The sequence below is a fragment of the Clupea harengus genome, chromosome 11, assembly GCF_900700415.2.
Source record: "Clupea harengus chromosome 11, Ch_v2.0.2, whole genome shotgun sequence".
NCBI classification, from domain to species: Eukaryota; Metazoa; Chordata; class Actinopteri; order Clupeiformes; family Clupeidae; genus Clupea; species Clupea harengus.
The window spans coordinates 4,726,196-4,746,004 of record NC_045162.1 but is presented as its reverse complement, the minus strand read 5'-3'; the positions used below and the strand labels follow the sequence as shown (position 1 = coordinate 4,746,004).

The 19,809-nt window shown below is 40.7% G+C and overlaps 2 protein-coding genes across 2 annotated transcripts; both read left to right on the top strand.

Moving 5' to 3' along the window:
* Positions 1-3,118, top strand: LOC105891711 (trypsin-3-like). The gene is made up of 5 exons (XM_031576520.2): positions 1-104; positions 430-589; positions 882-1,144; positions 1,904-2,040; positions 2,846-3,118. Exons 1-5 carry the CDS (start codon positions 65-67, stop codon positions 2,993-2,995), a joined length of 750 nt encoding a protein of 249 aa, XP_031432380.1. The 5' UTR covers positions 1-64; the 3' UTR covers positions 2,996-3,118.
* Positions 3,119-5,303: 2,185 nt separating this feature from the next.
* Positions 5,304-7,483, top strand: has1 (hyaluronan synthase 1). Its single transcript, XM_012818042.3, has 4 exons — positions 5,304-5,975; positions 6,122-6,347; positions 6,498-6,630; positions 6,790-7,483. The coding sequence occupies exons 1-4, from the start codon at positions 5,304-5,306 to the stop codon at positions 7,463-7,465; spliced, it is 1,707 nt and encodes a 568-aa protein (XP_012673496.1). The 3' UTR covers positions 7,466-7,483.
* The last annotated feature ends 12,326 nt before the right edge of the window (positions 7,484-19,809 follow it).

Below are 19,809 nucleotides of genomic sequence, written 5' to 3'. Positions count from 1 at the left end.
CCAACACAGCCGTGGGTATAAAACAGCCGTGAGCCAGGGGGTTGGTAGGGACATTGAGGTGAACATGAAGCTGTATTTTCTTTTGGCCTTTTTGGCAGGGGCAGGTACATTTTAACATGTTTCTGAACCAAAAATAACAAGCTCTAGTAATGTGAAAACAAATGTTGTGTGTTAAATGTGACATGGGATTGCAAGCAATTGACTTTGGGGTGCTGCGAGTCACAGGCAATTGCACCAGTGTAGAACTTATTTATCTGTAAACACAATTAATCATTTGCACTCAAAGCTGGGAGTAGTGAGCAGTGAGCAGTGTGGCATTTAAGTTTCCTGAGAAAGAAACAATTGTGTGATTATATACCATATGATCATATACCTTGCCATATGTTTCATCGTATACCTTCCAGCTTTGATCATTTCTTTTTTTTTAAGTGTCTGCCCTGGAGGGAGAAGATGACAAAATTGTTGGAGGCTATGAGTGTGTGAAAAACTCAGTGCCCTGGCAAGTGTCTCTGTTCGATGGGTACAACTACTGTGGGGGCACCCTCCTCTCCAGCGAGTGGGTCCTCTCCGCTGCCCACTGCTACCAGAAGTGAGTGCACCTGTGCAGTTAATGGGGCTTGTGCTTATATGGGGCTGAAGGGATGCAAATATGGTTGGCATGTTAAACTTGCTGTGCACTGTAGAATAAAATAAATGAAAACATTTCCCTGGGAAACACAAAAACAGTTGTTGGTAAAATGTGACATTATTCAAATTGAGACCATACGTCTGACACCACATTACTCGAAATAACAAGTATTACGTTATTACCATAACGTTATTATCTTTACTGTTTCAGTAAAACTCTGCTCTGAGTACCCATGATGCATCTCACCCGACAGGTCCCCCACCCAGGTCCGCCTGGGCGAGCACCACATCTGGGAACCCGAGGGCACGGAGCAGCACATCATGTCGGCCAAGTCCATCCGGCACCCCGAGTACAACTCCCGGACCGTGGACAACGACATCATGCTGATGAAACTGAGTGAGCCCGCTGTCATTGACCAGTACGTGCAGCCCATGGCCCTCCCCAGCGCCTGCGCTCCCGACGGGACCATGTGCCGCGTCTCCGGCTGGGGCAACATCCGCGACAGCAACCACGGCTGTGAGTAGAGAAGTGGAGAAGAATGGGGTGGTTATTTTAGGGGTGTCTGGGCGCTGCGCCACTGACATGCCAGAATGTCTGTGTCTGTGTGAGTGTGTGTGTGTGTATATATGTGTGTGTGTGTGTGTGTGTGTGTGTTGTGTGTGTGTGTGTGTGAGTGTGTGTGTGTTTGTGTGTGTGTGTGTGAGTGTGTGTGTGTGTGCGTGTGTGTGTGGCTGTGTGTGTGTGTGTGTCTGTTTGTGTGTGTGTGTGTGTGTGTGTGAGAGCGAAAGAGAGAGGTTAGTGTGTATATGTATAAATGGGAGGGTAATCAAGATTGACATTAAGGAAGTATGAGAGGGCGAAGTGGAGAAAGAATGTGTGAGTGTGTGAGAGAGCAAGAGATAGAAAGACAGAGAGACAGAAAGAAATGAGAGAGCAAGAGATAGAAAGACAGAGAGAGAGAGAGAGAGAGAGAGAGAGAGAGAACGTGTCTGTGTTTAAGACACAGCTTCTCTGTAGCTCTTGGACACATATGCTGCTTAGTTTTCAGCAAAATGGCCGGCTCTCATATCCCCAAGAGACAGCTGCCAAGCTCTCACTGCTGACATAGTGTGTTGCTTAACAGTCTGCTGACAGCACTAACAGCTTGAGTTCATTCAGACACGGTAATCAAGCTTTAGCGATCACGAGAGCAGTACGCCTACCACTTTATAAATGGACCTCGACTGCCATCTTCCCTCCAACTGTTTTTTTACACCCTCTCTGTCATTGCTGCAGCGAGGTACCCAGACAAGCTGCAGTGCCTGGATGCACCCATCATCGACGATGACACCTGCTTCAATGCCTACCCGTTCCAGATCACATCCAATATGATCTGTGCTGGCTTCATGGAAGGAGGCAAGGACTCATGCCAGGTACAGTTTATCTAATCCTGTCAGAGACAATGCCATGGAAATACTGTTGTCTTTGTTCCGAGATAACAGTTCAGCTACCAGCATTTGCATTTCACTCTGGCAGGGGGACTGCCAATGGAAACTAGCCTTTTGGCTATAATTGGGTGCATTTACATTTTAATGTACACTGTCCCTCTTGAACAAATAAATAAATTGATTGATTGATTGAAAGGTCACGCTATAAGAGATAGAACATTTGATAAACAGATGAAGAGATACATTAAGGTAAACAATTAACAACAAGGTAAACAATTAACAATAGGTAATATGGCCACTTCAGTATCAGTAATAGCATAATATGGTATGGAAGGAGAGGGAGAGGCAGAGGGAGAGGCTGCGTCGGCAAGGTGTATGGGAATTTGGTTTGTGTTTAGTTTTAAAGAGTTATGTTTAGTTATGGTTGGCTGACATGGTGTATGCAAATTATATTTAGGACAGTAAGGGTGGCAGGATACACAAGAGTGCACAACGCGCGCCACATGCTGATCCGTAAAGGCCCTCCCTCACAGTACAACATGCCCTGTCTGTAGCCCAGTTTTATTGATATTGGGAATTTGATATGTGTTTTGTTGTGATGAGTTATGTTTAGTTATGTTGGCTGGCTTGGTGCTAGGGATTTCCAGTTATACAAGCATAGTAAGGGTGGCAGGATACAATAGCAGTGCACAACTGTTTGTGATACAGATTAAGTCGATTTTCAATGGTTACATTTACATAAAGGTTATTTTTTCATTAATTTATTCATTCCCCTGTCTGTCTTTCTCAGGGTGACTCTGGCGGTCCTATGGTGTGTGATGGTGAGCTGCAGGGCGTGGTGTCCTGGGGTCACGGCTGTGCCATGAAGAAGAAGCCCGGCGTGTACGCTAAGGTCTGCAACTACGTGTCGTGGATCAAGGAGACTATGGCCTCTGGCTAAGCAGCTCAGATGGACCCTCGATGAGTGCACAGTGAATGGCCATTAAACAAGAAACCAAATGAAGCCACTCAGTCTCTGATTCACACTGTGTCTGCTGGTCTGTACCACATAAAGAATTGCACATGAACACAAAACTGTCATCTTTTCCTCTGGATTCTTTAATGGAGGTGGATTTGGAGTGGGGTGGTGGGTGATAGCCCGTGTCTGCAGTAATATGGTACCAGAAATGAAAATGACAGCTAATTTTAATCATAATCTAAAATGGCGAAACCAAATTATAACAAATGTGAAAGAAAGAACGAAAAACAGAGGTTAAAATTAGACTTACACCAAACACTTTCCAAAACTGTGAAATTCTGGGTAATGATATGGTGCTGGTCTGAGGTAGTAGTGGTGTGAAGGAAGCTTAAGGAGACCAGCACAGATGTTGTAGCAAAGTCCCTCGAATCATTGTCTCACACCGCAGCACCCCGCATGCTCTCCCAAATCCTCTCAGGGAAACTGACTGAGCGACAAGAGGAAACAATCAGTAGAGGGGTCAAACTAAAGTCAGCATGAGTTAAGTTTTAGTATTCAGCATTTTCATAATATTTCAGCTGGCTGTCTTCTCCCTCTCTTCTCATCTGCTGTAGCTGTGAAGGTTTGTGATGTACATACAGAGGCATCTCCAACCTTCAAAGGAATGCTCCCACAAAACAATTATGTACAAATGCCAAAGTCATAGGCTCAATTCTGACTTTGTTCGTGTACTTAAAAAAAGTATTGGGTGCCCTGCCGGGTTTTTAATGAAATTTGCTACACTAGCTGTCTCTTGACACCAGGGGGAGTAAGAGCTGTGTTTCTCTTATGATGCAGTGGAAAAGATGATGAATGGACAATTTTTCTCTTCGTTGATGGTTTGAACGTTTTGGATCTATAAACCTATTCAGATTAAATATTATACCCTTAAAAGGCTTTTTATAACTGTCAGAAGGTGGCATGATACGCCCTGAGTTTCTTGACATATCCACATGTCTGAACCATCTGATTATGGAGGCATACGGTTCATCAGGTGGACCGTATGCATCATGTGGTTGCCAAAGAACATACACAGCTCTGAGTATAACATATTCAACAGGATATAATTAAGATAGCAGGATAATGTAGTGGCTAGGCAGGGATAGCACCTTTCAGTTTCTCATCTAACCTGTCATTCGCCTATGATCAAAATCTGAAACGTAAGGTGACTGTCACTTCAAATATACAACTTGATACTGAAGGAATGTAGGTTTGTATTGTATGAAAGTCAGGTTACAGTGTGGTTTAGATTTACTCACACATTTCCCATTAAATCAATATATTAGAAGTAAATTATTACGATACTGTGAACTCCAACACAAACAAACCAATTTAACATATAAAAACAAATAAACACTAGGCTATATACAAGCCTACAGCTTTGCGGAGGGAAAGTGACTTCATTGACATTAATTAATTCATGAAGAGGAAATTAGTGAGACAAATGACTGGAGTATTACCGGCACAACTGAAAAATGTGTAGGACTATTTGAAAAACACAAAAGTACAGGAATTACTTCATAAGACGTGTTTTAATCGCTTCTCTTTAAAATATGTATTAATGACGTCAAATGTCAAGCGTTTGACACTGTCTGATGCGTTATTTGCTGTCAAGGGTAGGGAAGCGTGGCTTTTGAATGGGACAGCTCACATAGGGCTGGAAAGAAAATGCATGGGCGTGTTTCATTGAGTTTATATAAAACGGTACACATGTGGCAGTTGCTACAAGTAAGGGGGTGAATTAACGGGAACCAGTTAAAGTGTTTCTTGCTGAGGGCGCTTACCAACGGAAAGGGTAAGAGGTTTGCCTATGATTTTACATTTGTTTAAAGTTTTTGTTTGTCTTTTTGTTAAACAAAATCAAACGCAGGTTCTTTCAGTACCAAACTATATGCATCAATGTTAATTAACGTAATGATATTTACATTTTCGCTCAATGAGCAGAATCGCATTCCGAAATTATTTAGTGGGTATGTTCATCTTGAAAGTTCTTAACGTCCGAGGATGGGTTATCTTTTAACAATTTTTCTAACTCCAACTATGTTTCATTATTTTGTCAGCAATTTGTCAGCATCAGAACATTACTGAATATAACTGAACCTGTGATAATCTAACATGGTAACTTGTGATGTGAATGCACACCTTGATGAATGGCAAAAAGACATGCATACTATGCCATAGAATGTCTCCGCATCAATTTTAATTAATTTAAAATCTTTTATCCAATGCCACTTATTTTTCAGGTGTAAATATGGAGTTGAAACCTTTGCTCAGGAAATTTGGCACTTTAGTACGTGCGATACTGACCTTCCTCTTCGCCCTGGTGGTGCTGGGGGTGATGGTATGGGCTTACATCGCTGGCTTCCCAATCATCACATCCCCTTACGGCATCATCTCCTTCGGCTTCTACGGTTTGCTTCTCAGCATCCACGTGCTGATTCAGAGTCTGTTTGCCTTCATCGAGCAACGGAGGATGGCTGCCAGACGCAAGCCCTGCTCCTACACCAAGACAGTGGGCTTCACAATCTCCGCCTATCAGGAGGACCCAGCGTACCTGCGTGAGTGCCTGGACTCGGTACGAGCGCTCCAGTATCCCTCGCACCTGATGCGCGTCATCATGGTGGTGGACGGCAACTCTGACGACGACCTTTACATGATGGAGATGTTCAAGGAGGTCTTCGCTGACCAGGACCCGGGCTGCTTCGTGTGGCAGAACAACTACCACACGTGGGACCCCACCAACGGGGCCAGCCTCGAGCTGGACGCCAGCGACGGCCTTCGGGAAGAGGACCCCCAGAGGAGAGAGGTGGAGGAACTCATTCAGACCAAGCGCTGCGTTTGCATCATGCAGAAGTGGGGAGGCAAGCGGGATGTGATGTACACCGCCTTCAAGGCACTGGGATCGTCAGTGGACTACATACAGGTGAGAGTGGGAGTCGTGCAGGTGTTACTGTAGTGGATATTGTCCGAATTTGATTGCAGTGACACTAAACTAAAAATCTCTCTCTTTCTCTCTCTCTCTCTCGCTCTCTCTCTCTCTCTCTCACTCTCTCTCTCTCTCTCTCACAGGTGTGTGACTCAGATACGAAGTTGGACCCCTTGGCTACCTGCGAGCTCGTGAAGGTGCTGGAGAGCAATCAGAAGTACGGGGCGGTGGGGGGAGACGTCATGATCCTCAATGAGAAGGACTCCTACATCAGCTTCATGAGCAGCCTGAGATACTGGATGGCTTTCAACATCGAGCGCTCCTGTCAGTCATTCTTCGACTGTGTCTCCTGCATCAGTGGCCCCCTTGGTAAGAGATAGAGAAATATCTACACATTTTAATTACATTTAGCTTTTTGACTGAATGTTTTTTTTCCTGTCATCTTTCTGGTTTTAATCCATTATATAAATAATAATTAAAAAAAAAAACTGTTACTCAAGTGTTGCTTCACCTACACAGGTCTTTACCGTAATGACTTATTGCAGCAGTTCTTGGAGGCTTGGTATAACCAGGAGTTTCTTGGGAGTCACTGCACTTTTGGAGATGATCGTCACCTCACAAATCGCATGCTGAGCATGGGCTATGCCACTAAGTGAGTACTACAACCTCCTAGTCAACTTAATATTTGTTCTTAATGATGAATATTTCTTAAAGTGAATGATGTCAGAGTCTTTAATCGTATTTGTCCACATTCTAAAAGATATGTGCAGAAATTCTGCTGTATTGATGGTGTGCATGTATCTTTACCCAGATACACAGCTCGATCCAAGTGTTACACAGAAACTCCAGGACAGTTCTTACGATGGTTGAACCAGCAGACGCGTTGGACAAAGTCCTACTTCAGGGAGTGGCTGTTCAACGCCATGTGGTGGCACAAACATCACCTCTGGATGACCTACGAGTCCATCGTGTCAGGAATCTTCCCCTTCTTCGTCACAGCCACTATCATCAAGCTCTTCTGGACAGGCACCTTATGGGACATCATCTGGGTCCTTTGCTGCATCCAGCTCATTGGCCTGGTGAAAGCGGCGTATGCCTGTATATTGCGTAGAAACCTGCTGATGGTGTTCATGTCACTGTACTCTGCCCTGTATATGACCAGTCTCCTCCCTGCCAAGTACTTTGCCATTATCACGATGAACAAGAGTAGCTGGGGCACATCGGGTCGCCGCAAGATAGTAGGTAACTACATTCCCCTATTACCGCTTTCTATATGGGCGGCCATTTTGTTAGGAGGAATGTTTTACACCATCTACAAGGAAACACAGGCGGACTGGAGAACAATAGAAAAACAGGAGGAGTTGAAATTTGTAGTCTTTGGATCGATAGCGTACATATGCTACTGGACTATCATGATTTCAGCATACTGGCTAGTGTTCTTGAGAGTCTGTCGGAGACGATCAAAGGCTTACTCTTTAGAAGTTTAGGGATGTATGTGGATATGTCAAGAAACTGTGTGTTTTTTATTTATTATTTATTACGTTTTTTTTAAACGTTTGGAATTTATACCTCTTTTTAACATTTGGTTGAAAGGAGATAATATATTTTTTATTATAAGACAACTATGAAGAAGACTTAATTGATTGTTTTTCACATCTTTACTTGTGCAAAGATTATGTTTTGATTTATTGTACGTTGCGATGTGTGAGATTTTAAGTGTTAATTTAATTTGTAACTATTTATTTACATGCCTTTGCATGAAGTGTGTGACACTTCTGCTTGAGTTACGTACACTGAAAAAAAAGGCAATATCTGAATTTCTGCTCAGCAGTAGTACTGGACCTAATTGACCTTTGACATTTGACCTTTGACCTTTGACCTTTGACCTTTGTTTATAAGAAATGCACTGTGAGGCACTACATCTTTGGATAGCCTCCATGATGTCAACTCTGGCACATTCCTTGGTGCACTTTTATATCTTTGCTACATCAATGTGAAAGATACTGGTCACACTGACTACTGATAATGTATGTTCATTTTGATATTTGTCATATTTTATATTGTCAGCAGTGGTATTGTGTATTTATAACAACACTCAAAGTCAACATCTATAGACAAGGTCATCATTTGACCACTATTAAGGCCAGTTGTAACACTAGGTGGTGTATCTCCATAGAATTATGTTGAAACACAATATGCACTAGAGATGTAAGTGGATTAGTGGGATGCAATAGAAAGCAAAATCACTATCTGCACACCCTCACATCTGTCCCTGAGAGAGAACAACATACAGAAAAAAAGACACTCGCTCCATGATAATGTTATCACACATGACAGACGTGAGATGTACATAGTGCCTTTATGGTTTAAGGTTTCCCAAACGCATTTCAGGATTTACATTTCAACGTCTCAAGGCTTTAGAAAAGGGATTTACAAGAGAGTCAAGACCATTACATTTTGAGTAACTTAAATGTTGAAATTTGTTAAATGTTGAATTTATTTAAATTGTATGTTTGCTTGGCTTGCTTTTGTTTACATTTTTTGAAGGTACAATGTTAATTTATTGGTCAGAAATTGATTGTTTTGCAAATGGCAACATTGAGACGGCTTAAATGATTTAATACATTAGTTCTGAATAAAAATAAACATGTCATTTGCCTTGTCATAAATAAAATACTTGAAATGCCATTACTGACTCTGGCGATAGGTTGTTTATATTTGAGCTCAACAGCCAATCAAATTATGCCCTTCCATTCTACTGAACCAACGTGTTGATTGGCTAGAATACTGTATGGCTCGGTTCAAGCCAACATTTTTCTTGCCCATTTACAGAGCCAAGACTGTGTACAAACACCAGATTCCATTTACAGAGCCAAGACTGTGTAAAAACACCAGATTTGTTTGAGTTTTCTTGCCCATTTACAGAGCCAGGACTGTGTACAAACACCAGATTGTTTTGAGTGCACTCACAGAATGGACGTCTAGAGGACTCAGAAGAGCCTGAATTGATAAATAGTGTATTGGATTAGAATCATGTACATATTGTGCTTATTAAACAGTGGACAGTGTCATTAATTACAAGCTAGCTGAGTTAGGTTTTCAAGGTTGGTTCATCTGGAAAAACTACAAATGAGACTGATAATGTTTCAGGCGGCATTCTTTCATAAATAACATGTTTATGATGGAACAACTAGTGAGTTGACAACGTTCCTAACACAGTCTAAAGGAGTTGCAAATCAGAATCTCCACCAATCTGTTGGTAATAAAAAAAATTACCAACAAGTCAAACATCAAGCAAGCGCAACACAAGACATAAGACAGCTAATAAGTTATTACTGACTATTCCAACAGAGAGGAGGCCAGCTGACATGACTTTCATCCCTTTTTGCTCTCGCCAAGGAGTAAAAGCCAGTGCGAGACTGACTCTTGTTCGGTTACTCTCTCTTTTTCTCTTCCTCGCTTCTTCCGACAACGTCTTCCTTGGTTTCTTTGTAGCATCTTTGTAGACATCCATACAGTAACTGTGCTAGTTTCTTCTTATAGCTAGCAGAAGGGTCGAGTTGTTGTGTGAGGTGGTGCCATAAAGCATTATGCAGTTCTCGCAAAGAGGTGTCGTGCCCTGTCCATCGAAGTTGCAATACCAAGCTTTCCTGGCATGCTGTGGCAGTGGCACAGACACAGACACAAGTCAGTGTACCATCAAAATGATTTTGAAGCTGTGATTTTAATGTAAAATTGTAACATAATGTTGCTTTAAATTGATTCCCAAGCCCCCGTCCTGCCAATGGTCTCCAACTTTTCCAATATTCTCTTTACCTCTTTTACTCTCTTCCTCTCCCATGACAAACCTTTCCATTTGTAACGCTGTCTCATGAAAAAGATAATGATTCTTTCTGATAATGTCTAATATGGTCTGCACTTGTACTTGCACTTGTGCAATTGTAAATATTCACAATACTGCCATGGGGTAAAAAAAGGAAAGTCATTGTGGATTTTTCAATTGTGAAAAAAAAGTATTTTCTATACAAAGAGGCGTTAAATGGCGAAACATGTTTAAATATTGTCTTTCATAGAGACCACATCAAACTCTTCAAACTACAAACAGAGCAACACCTTTGGTATAACACCGAATGTTATTGATCTAACAACCTGATGAAGCTTTACACTCAAAGAGGGCCTTCTCTTTGAGAAATTATGTCCAGACAGTTAATTTAACCTGTCAAGTGATTCAAACCCTGTAATTGCTGACGTAAGCAACCACCACTGATACATCCCACCTCTGAAAAGTCAACATCCTGAGGTGTCTTTGAAGTCATCACTGTGGAGGCAGATAGGGCTAAAAATCACAGACATGCCAATGTATACCAAAGGCAGGACCTGTCTAACAGCCAACAAATGTCCCGACTCTTGACAGGACCACTGAGACAGCTCTTCAGCATTGACGTTTCAGGACCCTCCCTGGGGTTTGGCCCAGCAAATGCTTGTGACACCCATGACAATTGCGGGGCATAACAGCACTCCCTCCGATTGAGTGATGGTTGGGTGTGGACAGTGTCACTGTGTTTCCCCATAGAAATGTTTTATGAACCAGCATTTAGGTGGAGCTCAGTGTTTTATTCCATTCTTTAAGATTTATTGTGGAAGAAAATGCTGCTTTGTGCGTCAAAACGTTGCGCTGCCATACGAGACTACTTTACATTAGGGGCCAGGCAAAGGAAGAGGGAGAGACGTTATGTAACTGGAGGAGAGTAAATGCAAAACAAAACACTTTGGAGGAAAAACAAGTTTTGGTGCACTGTATGTGTAGGGAGAGGATCTAAAATCTTTAGAAGTATTCTCTATTTTGTTAATTATCTATTATAATAATAACAACAACAACAACAATAATGATAATAATAATAATAATCCAACATATCAGTACAAAATGTATCTTATTTTCATACAACTCACTCCAGTTGATTGACAGCTTCACATCTGAACTTCTTTCCACCTTTTACAGTGTCTGAAAACTGACTGGCCAGCAGATAGAGTACAAGCTGTGGGCACCTGGTGTGGCATGGACTCTTAAAAGGCATTCTCTCACCTCATCACTCTCACTCTCATTGTGTGGCATGGACTCTCAAAGACATTATCTCACCTTATCACTCTCACTCTCATTGTGTAGCATGGACTCTCAAAGGCATTATCTCATCTCATCACTCTCATGATCTTATCATGACTAAAGAAGGTTTGAGAGAAGAACTGAAAGAAGAGCCATAAATGTGAAAAGATGGATAAAAGCTGTGTTTACATGCACAATAATAGTCTAATAACGGTTGATTATGTAATAAAAGTGTGATTGGTTGGCATGTGTTGTGGTCCATTATTTTTACAAAAACTGCACAGCTGGGAAGTTGTCTTTGCATTTGTACACTGTATTGCACTTTCATAACAATTCTATAAGGTCACTGTCACCTAATGTCACAACAATGTTACATGCAAGACTCTTAAGACATAAGACATTTTAACAAATGTAATGAACATCACATAGGGATACAGTACTAAAAAGGGGTTGCTAGTTATCCTATGTTAAGTCATTAGTCACTAAGTGATTAGTCATTAGTTTGCTTAATGTTGACGCAAGACTTAAGAGTCTAACTTTGCTGAAACAAATAGGTAAGCTGTATACAACATAAGAATAACAATAACAATAACAGTAAGTTTTATGCCAAGTATACAGTCATACATATTGGCATAGAGACTGCTGAAAAATTCTTTAAACAATCATCTACAACAACAATCTCACTCCATCTCTGCCTATTTAAATGAACTTATATCTTTATTTCAATTTCACTCCAATCTTTGCCGATTTAGATGAACTTAGATCTTTATTTCAATTTCCGGTCCCCTCTTCAGCTGCTCAGTCTGAATAAAGATTTCTACGTTTGCTTCTACCCTTCTCTGTTTACTTCCACTTGTATCATCTGTATGACCAAAGCAGTGAAAGGTGGAACCCTCATCTTTCCATAGCTGAGGTCACGGCTCAAAGACTGTATAATACACTAATACCTTGAAGTCTGTGATGTTTTGAGTTAATGATTCCTATGATATGTACAACTGTGTGGACCTGTCACAGAGGAATTTGAAGAGATTGATGCACTGGACAGAAGTGTACACAGCAGGATGAGGTTTTGTATGTAGTAATGGCAAAGCAAAAAGAAAAATAGCAATAAACTGAGATAAAACAGCATGAAGATTTAGAAGTTGAAACAATAAGACTAATTGGAAAACCACCAAAGTGAACATGAATTTCCATGAACATGTTAATTGAAAATTCTGCTAGCCGCTAGCCTGCCCATTTACCACCACAGTATTCAAACAGACTCAGATGTTTTTGCCTTCTTTGTGCGGACAAAAAGGTAGACTATAAATGTACTTGCAATGGGCACGGTTCAGTAGCCACTGTATCTACCTTCAATCAGCCTTCAGTCACTCGAGTGCTGAGAGAATCGGACTACAGAACACAGAACACAGAACACAGAACACAGAACAAAGAACACCCTGGTATTTAGGGTTTCGATGAGATTCAAGTCTAGGGAATTGAAAGACCACTCTGGCTTACTCAGGGACTTGGGTAGATTCTCTACATCATGCACTGACTGAACTGTGTGTAGGTAGCCCCACTCTGGAGGAAGCATGACAGTTCACCATTTCTCGAATGACAGTTCTCCATTTTGTTACAAGCACATTCAATTCAATTTTACTTATATAGCGCCAAAACAATACAATTCTCAAGGCGCTTTATAGTGCCCAGTGCCTGGACCCCCCTTAGAGCAAGCACAATGGCGACAGGGGCAAGAAAAAACTCCCTGTTAATCAGGAAGAAACCTTAAGCAGATCCGCTGCACATGGATGTCCAGCACCAGACTTGTCTTCAAGACCTTGCTTGTTTCAATGTGTTCATTTCTGTTCTCATCCCACATAAGCCTCAATATGAAACTGGGCCTCAATATGAAACTGTGAAGGTGTGGAAGTTTGGTCTGATCTGGGTTTTGCTTTATCAATGATAAGAGCTGTCTGGTTTTAATTTGAAAAGTATCTGCTTCTGTTAAATATTTAGGAAAATTGCTCTCATTAAACACCAAACTCTATTGATCCATTTGACGAACTCTGTGCTATGAAATATACGTAGATTGTTCGAGGAAAATATGTAAAGTATATTTTGACCATGAGAGTGTTACCTCAGGACTCCGGAGCTGCATATAAGTATATTTATTAGACAAACAACAATTGCAATCGGGCGTACCCCCAGCACAAGGCTGAAAGTGAAGCAATATTAAACACATCGCACAAGGTTTATATAGGCAGAAGTTTAGTTTTCAGCAGGGATAACCACGTGGTGGATCTCTGACGTCCGAGGCTCCCTATATTGCAAGGATCGCAGTTTTGTACAAGGTCGGAAGAAGCTTATCACCTCTGGTCTAAACATGCTCTTGTACAAATGCAGACTAAGTGGCACCTAATAATCTAAGTTACACACACGCAGAAACACAGAAAAGCCATGTTCCTGCTTACATAAGTACATGATTCATATAAGGTAATTAATAATGCAAGGCACTTGATTATTAAATTCCTAAGACATTAACAGTGTTTGGAAATTATCTTCATCAGAGAGTGTTTTTTTAGACACAGTGTAGATGAGCAGCTAGTTCCACTATGGAGTTCCACTATGGAGTTCCAGTTCCACTATGGAGTTCCACTATGGAGCACTTTGGACTCAACATACTCCCAGGGTACTGAGATTCTTGAGAAGCTTCTTGATGAGAGTTTATTGGTGAGCTAGTATATGCTCTTCTCTAGCGGCTTCAGAAGCGTGAAGCTGATATCATTGTGTGATATCAACCTATACAGTTTGTAAATATCTTTTTTTATCGTTTTTCATTTATATCAGTCTTTTTGTTTATATTTTTCACTTTGGATTATGCACTTGGTGAAGGCTGCCGCCTTTTGTGCCTTCACTAAAAGACTCTCGACACGGATACCCTTTGACATTTGACCCTTAACCCTTTGACATTTGGAATTGCTTTTGGCTGGTTCACAGCCTCAGTCAAAGTCAAAAGGTGATTTTATCTTCTCAGTCACTGCACTTAGCCTTCTATCCCTATTTTATGACCACGATTTAAAACGTCTTCACTAGAAAGTGTTTTCTCCATTTATGTCCTTCACCTTTAATGTTCTTGGATAATTATATAAATCTTCTACTTATATGTTTTGTATGTCATGCATGAATCCTACTTCTGCCTCCAACACCTTTCAGTAGCAATCATTTCCTTCTTTTCCTCTGGTTCAATGCAGTTTTATTTAATTTACTTCAGAAATATAACATAAATATAACTTATCTCAATGATGATGAATGTACATGCCCCAGTCTACAGAATATGTTCTGTATGCAAGGAGTTTCTCACTTGTGCTAATTTCTTACTTTTACTTTTTGTGGGCTTTGTCATTGTAGCTTTGGGCTCCAAAGGCATTGCTGACTTGGTGACCATTGTGTTGTACTGTTGTACTGTTTTAATGATGTGAAATGAAATTTTTTTCTTTCATATTCCTGGATTGTGACCTTGAGTCTCAGACATCTGCAAGCGGATGGTGATTCACAAGGCCGAAGCCAAGATTCCTGAGGTAAGAAACATGGCTGGCTTTCACACAGATGAAACATGGCTGGCCCCTTTTGACTTTCACACAGATGTCTATTGGGGTGGTTTCGGGGGCTACGTCACTGTTACTCACCCCAGTGCGTTCAACTCTGCCCAGGTTTCCCAGAAATATTTAAGGAGTAAGATCGTGTCTTGGCACCATATGTCTCTTCTCTCTCTCTCTGTCTTCCTCTCTCTCTTCCTCTCTCTCTCTTCCTCTTTCGCTCTACTACGATGTATTTTTTCACAGTGAACGTGTGAAAGCACTGCAGCATGGGACATGTGTTCCCTGTGTTTGAAATTGGAAACAAGACTGTGATGATGCTTTTAGTCTGCATTGAACTTCAAGTCACTCCAGTCACAGCCGAGTTTACTGTCTCCTGTTGGCAGATAATGATGGTACAATGCAGACGGATTTGCAGACATGCTCTGTGTGTGTGTCTGTTTGGATATGTGTGTGTGTGTGTACATTTGAAGGTCAGAACTATATGTTAGCTTGTGAATGTCTGTGTCCAGTGTGTATATATCCTTGTGTGTGTCTGTTTGTCTGTCAGTCTGTCTGTCTATACTCAGGGAGGTCTACCAAAATGCTGGAAAGCTAACAGGAACCAACTGTGACTAAGCAGGGGGGAGGCGTCACGTGGCACGTAGCCGATCTCTGACACAGAGGGTGATCCTAGCTCCTCTGGCTGTTAGCAATTACCCCACTGCCCAACGCCCTGTCTCGTTCCCCCTCTTCCTGCGTCACAGGGGCTTCTGGCTTCCACTCACTGACGAAGCCCCGGGCGGGCAGATGGGATCGATTAAAAAGGGAAGTGGAGTAACATGACTAATGAGATGGAGGGAGGGTCTCTGGCTCAAAGGGATTACACTAGATCTGTGGCGTACAGTGGTTTCTTGGTTTCAGTTCCGGTCTGACCGAAATCGACCCCAAACCATAAACTCGCTCACCCTCGTCATCATGCCCGTCATCATCATCATCTTGCTCATCAAATCTATGATCACAAACGGGAAACAAAAGGATGAATTAAAAAGTGAAGCTGGTACTGGATTCCCTGTCATAAGTTAAACTGAACCACTGACTGGTTCGTTCGATTTGTATGTCCTACGTATGGATGTTTAAACTTACAGAAGAACACATATCTTCTAATTATTTCTGTCTGTCTGTCTGTCTGTGGGACACAGAGAGATTTGGTTAGTCTTCCACCTCAGAGTTGGGGACACCCACCCCTAGATGTGCTGGAATAATATGGAATAAATGAGGTACTGCCAAATTGAAGACCATCCTTTTGCTGGAATGCACTCTGATGGAAATTATTTTCAAAATGTATTATATTTGATATTACTCACTGCCTTCCTTTAGAAGTACTAAGGTATGCTACAACGCTACGTTGGCAACAACCAAGCAACCACTTTGAAACGTTGAAGTTTGCAGTTAAAACTGCTCCCTGCAGTTGTACATAATACAATGGCCTACAAACGTTTCTGAAAATAACACACTACTTGACAAGTCACTGACCAGTAGCTGTAATAATATTATCCTGTTTATTCAAATAGATATGTTTTTCTTGTAAGTTTCCTGTTAATAAATGAAAGGCACTAACAACTTTATTTTGATTGGTTAATCAAAAAAATTACTCATGAAACTATAGAAACAGTATAATTACATCTAATCCATAACAAATCAGAGTACTTTAGCTTTTGAACATTTTACCAGAAAGGATTGTGGAAGTCAGTAAGTCTTGTAAAATATTTGCTTGCTTAAAATAAGAGCTTATATATATATGTGTGTGTGTGTGTTTGTATATATAATATATATATACTGTATATGTAAACAGATACATTTACTTAGTGGCTGACCCCATCCCTGTAGCTATATTGAGCTATATATATATATGGATATATCCACCCTGTCGATACCAAAATATGAAGCTGACTTCACAGCTTTTGCCACTCTGTTGGCTAGAAGATTAATCTAACTGAAATGAAAATCACCCGAACCACCAACATTTCTTCTTGTTGGAGAGATCTTCTATACCATACCAAGATGAGAGCCACACCGCATGACTCCACTTCAAATTCTACAAGGTATGGAATTCACTTCTTGAATCCATAAAATCAATACATTTTCCCCTCTGTTTCTTGTGTGCCCCCTGCTTATAGTGTGTGTTTACAACATTGAAATGCATAGATGTACTTCCCTCCTTTTGCCTGCATCGTTAGTGACTGTAATATGGGTTTACAAAATGCTTCTTGCTTTAGAGAGGGGTGTGCAGTGTGGTCCATTATGTTGAGCAGTTAGCGCAACATCCCTCTCTCCACAACTAACGCTAGGGCCTCCGGAGTGTTCCCAAGCACAGGGCCAGCCTTCTCTATCCACTGGTTTACTTTCTTTGAGTCGCTGGCTCTGATGCTGATGTCCCAAAAGATGGCTGCCAAAAAAATGGCACTTGCCAAAACAGACAAGTAGAAGATATGCAACATCTTGCGGCGCACATTGAATGACCTAAGCTTCCTCTAAAGTAGAGTCTGCTCTGTCCGGGTGGGCATGGGTGTCTGTCAGTGATGGTGTTTTTTGGTTCTTTTTTTTAATTGTTTTCATATTTCCTTTCTTTGTTTAGTTTTGTTTCCTGCCTTCCTTGTGTCTGCGCGAATGATGTGTGTACATGTTATCTTGATTTACACAAATTGTGTGTCCTTTAATAGAATATGGCTCTCCGCGTTTGCTGAGGTTCATTTTCATATTAGTTCACCACTGTCAACTTTGGCTTAGCATTGCCTCTATCTCAATGATCTTAATTTACCTTTTATGTGCACAAGTCCACTGTTGTTGTGTAGGCTACTATGTAATACTGTTTGTACTATTGCTGAAAAAAATAAACAGAGTGGTCAAAATAATAATAGCAAACAAACAAAAAACGGGTGTTTTGGCCAGTAGGTCCTCGGCGGCTGCTAGTGGCTAAACGGGCAGAGTTTTCCATGGCTCTCATAGGTATTTCTGTCAGCAATGACCTCACTAAAGCTCTGGAGTTCATCTCAGTTGGTACCACTGGAGTTCCAAACTGCCGAGGGAATTCATTCAGGCATTCAAAGGTTCAAAAAAGAATGACTTCACTGTTGAATGAGGTTGACTGCCACATTGTGACAGCATGTTTAAAAATGTAACGGTTAAAGATAGAGGCATCACATAGCGACCAATCTAAAGTCCTAATCATGCTATGTTCACTACTGCTACAAAAACAAACAAACAAACAAAAAAACAGGAATAACCATGGCCATAATAATAAAGAAAAAGCACACAATGAAGCATCAGTTTTGACCATTTTCAGTTATCATTAAATTAAGAATGAAAACAAAGGTGTTTAAATTGATAGAAAATAGGGAAGGCATGATTGAGATCTTATAATTGAGAAGTTAGCCCAATCATAATATACAATTGACTTATTTAATTTATACAATTACACACTTAACTTTATTACATTAAGCTAATTAATAAATTATCCATCTATCTATCTATCTATCTATCTACTTGTATCTCATTGCATCAGGTGTCAGTGTATCTCAATCAATGTCAAATGTATAAATCCTGGACAGAAATCAGTTTGCTAGATTGCTGGATTTATAATGTTCTTTATCCGAGGGTCGACTTGATAAATAATAAGATAAGATAAGATAAACTTGTACTACTCCCTGTAGGGACATTCAGGTCTAACATCTAGTCAATTCGTTTTACTATCCTCATGACTGTCACTGATACCAGACGTAGGCTTACTATGAGAAGCAATAAGCACTCTTGCTGTGTGGGGTCATTTGTATTTCCTATGCAATGGGTGGACTTGCCATGGATGAGTAATTAAATTCGTGGTTAAAGTAATGTTTCGGAAAATCTACGGTCCCCCACGATAAATTCAGTGTTACCACCACACCCTGGAGCATTAACTGTTTCCCTGGTTACAATGGCAAACAACACAATATGCTGTAAGCTCATCATCCCGGGAAGAGGGGCGGGGTTACGTCGTGAGTCACGTCTGGGTATATTTAGTAACAGCATATAGCTTTATAACGGAACTCACGGTCGCTTAAACAAAAGGACAACAAGTGAAAGCGTGTCAACATTCACAAATGGTTTAGATTTTTAGACGATTTTGTCTTAGGTGACAGTATTTACAGCATGATGGGGTATGAGGTGTACATAAGAGTTTGAGGGTCTTAAGAGTAGGCACATTCCCATTGCCAGAAAACAAATGAATAGGTCTGGACATTACAGTTGTTTCGCTGAAATCACTACACAAGACATACAATTCTCGAGATGTATAAAATATGTCTAATATATTTCAGCATATAACATGTTAAGTTAAATCACCCAAATCGTGTTATAGGCCACCACTTCATTTGCTTCGAGGTGCTTTTAGTCTGGAAATGGTCTTCCCTAAATTGTTGTTAAATGTCTCAATGTAGTGGCAGCCTTTTCATTATCTGTAAATCAATGCTTACTTTGTTTTCAAAAGTTAAGTATATATGAGATTCCCTGAATACCATTATTCATAAATAGAATATTTAATATGATTTTTCACATTTTAGGAGCAACCTTATGGCATCCTGCCCAACCCTTATGGCATCCTCCCCCCTCCCCTCCTTTGTACATTAACCCATGAACCACAGATGACTTCAGAGCACTTCAAGTACTTCATTCTCTCCAATTCCTTTGAAATTCTTTCAAACTCTGTGCCTACAAGAAAGGGATATGTGGGGCTAAGAGTAAGTAGCCTACTGTACAGACGCATGTTGAATTGGGACAGGGTTTTTTCCAGTTAAATCTCTCTAAAGCAGAGTACACACATTATATCATGGTGTACGCTACTCTAATCTATTATCTTAAAACAGTGTACTGTAGTGAATAATGCATGGTATAAATTGTAAATTATGTTGGTATCTCAAACGAGAATATCCATAATATAGTGTAAACCTTATTTTACAAAGTGTTAAAAGAATCTGATTTAATTAATTTCATAACTTTGCAGTACCCACATTAACTCATTAATTTCTGAAATTCATCGACATGTTCAAAGAACTGTAGCTATTATATCAAATCAAATCAAATCAAATCAAACTTTGTTTACACGGCGCATTTCAGACCAGGAGGTAACACAATTTGC